Source organism: Humulus lupulus, chromosome 3 (genome assembly GCF_963169125.1).
Source record: "Humulus lupulus chromosome 3, drHumLupu1.1, whole genome shotgun sequence".
Lineage (NCBI taxonomy): Eukaryota > Viridiplantae > Streptophyta > Magnoliopsida > Rosales > Cannabaceae > Humulus > Humulus lupulus.
In genome coordinates, this window is record NC_084795.1 from 65126721 (window position 1) to 65132230 (window position 5510).

A 5510-nucleotide genomic window follows, 5' to 3' on the forward strand; every position below is an offset into this window, starting at 1 on the left:
ATGGTCTCCGGCACCACAGGAGACAACACAGACCATCCATGGATACGGGACGCAATACCCAATGAACACTTATCCAGCACCACCAACAATGTCCAGACCTGCTGGAACTCTCCGGATGCAGTTCATGACCCCGACCATCTAGGCGCCCGCTTCATCAGGATATGCTCCAACGTATTCAGCCTCTTTTCTGGGTACGGAGTGGCACCGACCGGATATAGTGTCGCTCCCGGAACAGTTAAACCATCTCATTCGAAAGCAGCAAAAGCGAGCATAAATCATTCCTGGGGGCAACGTTCCAGATTGAATCAAAGTCAGACCGAGTCTACAAAGAAAGGAAAGAGGGGGTACGAGCCCCAATACACAAAATACACTAACTTGGAAGATACCCGAGAAAATATCTACCTCACAATAGGCAACGTAGTTCATTACCAGAAACCAAACCTTATGTTTAAAGGGGGAAAGAACCCAAGGGATGCAAGTAAAAAGATGTTCCTATCACAAGGACATAGGCCATAGAATTGAAGAATGTCGTCAGCTGAAGGACGAGATTGAGAATCTAGTTAAGTTAGGGCACCTCCACCAATGGGTCAGAATGCCAGCTGAAGTTTCGGGACAACATATAGCTCCCATAAAACCTCTTGTCCAGGGAGCACTACGATAGTTCAAACATCCTCAGGGAGGATATGCTTCAAAAAACGACAGCACAGGCCCCTCAGGGGGCCCTAATAGTGCGACCTCCTGGAGGCCCTATGGCTCCTGGATCCGGAATGTCGTATCCACATGGAACTGCGCCGCCTAGAGTAGATGGCCACATAGCCACCATATCTAGAGGCCACATTTGGGAGGGCCATCGTAGAATGGTCAAAAGAGGTATTTCAATGAGCTTGACCACGACGATAAGGTCACTACTACAGAAAAGACTTTTAAGGACTAGCATTGCGAGTCCTCTATTTGAGAGCCTTAAAAACTGAGGTTTTTAGGACTCGCATTGAGAGTCCTAAAAGAATGTTTTTAAAACTCGCAACGCTAGTCCTAAAAACTCTCGTTGAGTGCCTTTAAGTAAGTTTTTAGGACTCGCAACGAGTCCTAAAATAATATTTTTAGGACTAGCAACGCAAGTCCTAAAAAATCGGGTTGAGTGCCTTTAAGTAATTTTTTAGGACTCGCAATGCAAGTCCTAAAAGATCCCGTTAAGTGTCTTTAAATTAAGATTTTAGGACTTGCTTTGCATGCCCTTAAAATAATTTTTTTTTTTTTAAATGCAGCTACAATTTTCATTTTGATTTAAAAAAGTATATCCCTTTGAGTGTCTAAAATATATTATATTTGTTAGATTTCTAAAATTTCAAAAGAAAATACTACAAAAACACAAAAAAAAATCAAAAGAAATTTAAAGTTCTCATTAGCATATAATGTAAGCTAACTTATAACATCTTTCAACATTATCAATAAAAATAAAAAAAATAAATACATAAAAAAACTCAAACCACCTCTTAAGTCCTAATAACAATCTAAATATTTTAATTTGATACTCTATTAATGTACCTTACAATAAAATTGTTCTAATTTTACATTATTCATAAAAAGGACAAACCAAATTATATATGAGAAGCGTGTGTGACACTTTTACCCTTCTCTCCCACAGATACATTAGCTCTTCCTTCAGCTTCTCTAACAGAAAGAGCTCCAATACCAGTTGATGGCAAAACTGTAAATAAATAAATCATCAATATTATGCATGCTATGAGAGATCTAAAATTCCCTATGAGAGAAAAATATAGATGCTAAGCCCAACTACGGATTCATTTATAAAATTGGTTTCTCAAATAAATTTCACGGATATTGCTAAGCTAATACAACTTGATTTTTTTTTTTAAAAATCTAATACAAGACTTAATCGACACAATTGTTTCAGAAATTGCATTCATGAATGTAACAAAATCCTTTTTGCACCTACATTAGCAAGCACTCCGTACAAAAATATTCTGCAACTTACACAATATATAATGAATTGTAGAAAAAAAGTAAGGTTTTCATGTATTTAGAAATACAAAAATAACTACATTAAAAAACTAGTGATGTGTTTCCAGGTGTAAAAAGAGATGAGTGAGAGATAGAGAGAGAGAGAGGGAGCCGAGAGAGACAAAGAGAGCAGAAATAAAAATGTAGAAAAAAAAAATACAAACTGAATTGACAATGTTTTGCACCAAGAGTACAATGTAGAAGAAGAATAAAATTTACCAGTCTTAGAATATCTCCATGTTTCTTATCCTCTGCTTCAACAACTTTGTCTAGAATGCCCCCTGATGTGGCACTAAATGTGGAGAAAAAGAAAAGTTTACAAAATTAATTAAGAGAAAATCTGTCAAAAGAACAACTGAATTGAAGAAAAGATGAATTTTGCACAAGAGTTTCATTAAATTGCAGAGCGGGAACTCAAAGGGCTGTCCACAAGGAAATGAATCACCCCCTCAACGAAATATAATCACCAAGAAAGAGATAAAATCACATTATGGCTACCGCCTTTAGTTCTCATTGCTCGACTATTAATCACTCACCTATGACCAATGACAAATCGAATGATAATGCCGTTCTCCTCCTCAAGCCTCTTTCTTTTCTCGCCTATTTTACATGTTTGTCAGAAAGATCAGACGACAGATTTACACAAGTAACATAGCATAAGTATGGCCAAACCAATGTTTATATTTGAATTAATAATGATCGTGATTTTCTAGTGATATTATTTTCTATATAAACAATTGTGTTCAAGAATAGATAGCCAAACCAACAGAATCATTATGGCTTTTATATCTAACATGCCAATAGATAATTTCAAACATTACCAAAAAGGAATCTTGATTGAACAAGTCATATATATCTAACAATTGAACCATACTTTTGGGGAAATGTAGTGTGCAATAATAATACAATTACAACTTGAGTACTGAATAATATTCTATTGCATGCAACTGTCAGTATACCCAACGACTAGAACATGGGTGCTGAAATAAGGGACTTACCAGAAGAATTGTCGTCGAAAGCAAGAGACAGAGATCCAAATTCAATGAAATAAATTTTTTCCAACATCTGAAAGTTCTGAGCAGTCTTGACAGATTTAAATTTAGAATGGCAAAGTGGTGAAGAAACTGAAATGGACAATGCACTATTAAGTGAAGAGTCTGGCTGGCTAAGTACTCCTGGCATCTCAAGCAAATCAACCAAATATTCCCTGGAAGATTACACAAATATATCCAATGCTATTTATCATTTATGAAGAAACATATAACATTTCTAAAGTTTCTTTTAAAATCATAATAAACCAAGCATACAGTTTTCTATGTAGCCAAAAGATAATCGGCCTTTCATAATACACTTTTTCTTAACCTTGCATGCCTAAATTAAAACCACCCAAAAATAATAGCTAGAACCGTGTGATCTATTTTTAAAAATATTAAACGAGACAACAAAGATTCATCCAAATGATGGTGGTTAAATAGTCTATTTTCTATATTACTTGAGCAGTTTTCTGCAATTAATAACACACACAAAATACAAAAACAAAAAAAGAAAGAAAGAAAGAGAAAAAAATGGTCATTTACTCAATCTTTTTCTCCATTTTCAATAAACATGTAAATTTTTTATTTATACATCTATAATATCTATCACAATACCTTAAAATTTAAATTTGTTAATAACCAAATTAACTTTGACTCCTTGACCACTCTGTCGGGTTCCCTAAAACCATACCAAACAAGAAGATAAATAAATCAACACCAAATGTCTTACACACCAAATTATCATAAGCCTGCCCATGAACCCAAATTTGAGTTGCTGGATATTGTTAATGGAAACATTAAAAAATATTCTTTTAATAGATATGAAAGACTGTTATACAATGTGAAAACTTGAACAAAAAGCATAGATTATTTAAAGATTTACCTCTAAAAATAGCAGTAAAATCATTCAACAATGTGTTGTTCTTTGAAACGTTCAGCACCGAAGCCAAACAGCCCTCTGCCCAGCCCCTGTGCCGTCGAGCCCAGACCTGAAACCCCCCACCCGCCGTCGAGCCCAGCCCCGAATCACCAGTCGTTGTTGTCGAGCCCAGCCCCGAGCCACCAATCGTTGCTGTCGAGCCCAGCCTTGAGCCCCCTGCCGCCGAACAGTCCGACCCCGACCCCCCTGCCGCCGTCGACCACCATTCCCCGAGCCCCTGCCGTCGTCGTTCAAGCCTAGCAGAGAGCATGCGAGAGAGAGAGAGGGAGAAAGGAAGATCGGGTAGGGATGAGAGAGGGAGAAAGGGATTTGGCTATTTTATATATATATATATATATTTTTTTTTTAATTTATAAATAAAAATCAGACTATATACAAATTCTCATTAAACTTATAATAATTGTTATTTGAAACTGCTTTTTAATTTAAATACTAGGTAAAATTGCACTTTAATTAACTTTATTTTTAAAATATATTAATTTATTTTTATTAATATTTTTTTAATTTTCATATAAATTTTAAATAAATAAACAATGGCATATATTATAAAAATTATAACTAGTAAATTTATATATTAAAATTATTTTACAATATTTTTCCAATTAATAAAACAACTTATTTTTAACTAATACTAATTTTATAAATATGTTAAACAATAAGTGGTCTTATGTTTTTTTACTTAACAATTTTAAAGACTTGCTTTGGGAGTCCTTAAATACTCTTTTAGGACTCGCAAAGCAAGTCCTTAAAACTTGGGATTCCTAATTTTTGAGCTCAGATGTTTTTAGGACCCGCGAGTCCTAAAAGAGTATTTAAGGACTCCCAAAGCAAGTCCTTAAAATTGTTAAGTAAAACACTCATTTTTTAGCCCAGATTTTTTTAAGACTCGCTTATTTTTTTAGGACATTAATTGCGAGTCTTAAATTGTGTTTTTTCAGGACTCTCAATGAGTGTCCTAAAAACTCCATAAATATTTTTAAGGACTTGCATTTATGAGCATGTCCTAAAAAAGTGTCCCATAAAGGGTTTTTTGTAGTAGTAGGTGTGGGCGTTGGTCCAGACTCCAGCCCAACTTCCAAAGCTGATGAATCTTCCAATAACATTCATGGAGGAAGATGCCTAGAATGTCCACTTCTCGCATCATGATCCATTGGTCATGGACACCCAAATCGCCAACAAAAGAGTATCCTGAGTGTTGGTAGACAATGGAAGTTTTTTTAACGTCTTGTTCAAGCCAGCCTTTACCACACTCAGGTTAACAGAGACGAACCTAGCCTCATGTTCTACACAGATTTACGACTTCAATGGGGAATCATTGCTCCCGATGGGAAAAATACAGCTTCCAGCCACATTGGGAAATGATGTTCAAAGCACGTTCAAGTACTGCACATTCGTGGTGGTGGATTGTCCCACTACGTATAATGTGATTTTTGGGTGTCTCGCTCTAGTCGATTTTGGTGCCATTACCTCCATCCGCCACCTATGCTTGAAGTTCCCGTGTGATAACAGCGAAG

General features: G+C 35.8%; 1 protein-coding gene across 2 annotated transcripts; it reads right to left on the minus strand.

Moving 5' to 3' along the window:
- Window positions 1-1377: 1377 nt before the first annotated feature.
- On the minus strand, window positions 1378-4295 carry LOC133822766 (probable beta-1,3-galactosyltransferase 8). 2 transcript variants are annotated; one of them, XM_062255206.1, is made up of 6 exons: window positions 3940-4295; window positions 3672-3735; window positions 3021-3229; window positions 2559-2622; window positions 2242-2314; window positions 1378-1708 (listed from the first exon to the last, which is right to left on the minus strand). In XM_062255206.1, the coding sequence occupies exons 3-6, from the start codon at window positions 3202-3204 to the stop codon at window positions 1574-1576; spliced, it is 456 nt and encodes a 151-aa protein (XP_062111190.1). In that variant the 5' UTR covers window positions 3205-3229; window positions 3672-3735; window positions 3940-4295; the 3' UTR covers window positions 1378-1573. The 2 variants fall into 2 exon arrangements, with proteins under 2 accessions (XP_062111190.1, XP_062111189.1); XM_062255205.1 differs by lacking the exon at window positions 3672-3735 and having other exon boundaries at window positions 3940-4292.
- Between the last annotated feature and the right edge of the window lie 1215 nt (window positions 4296-5510).

Excerpts from the sequence above, each read along its gene's own strand:
- LOC133822766 (XM_062255206.1), bottom strand. The coding sequence starts at position 3,204 with ATGCCAGGAGTACTTAGCCAGCCAGACTCTTCACTTAATAGTGCATTG. Across the intron at positions 2,623-3,020 it reads TTTCGACGACAATTCTTCTG|GCGAGAAAAGAAAGAGGCTT; the intron begins GTAAGTCCCTTA and ends CATGTAAAATAG. Across the intron at positions 2,315-2,558 it reads CGATTTGTCATTGGTCATAG|TGCCACATCAGGGGGCATTC; the intron begins GTGAGTGATTAA and ends CTCCACATTTAG.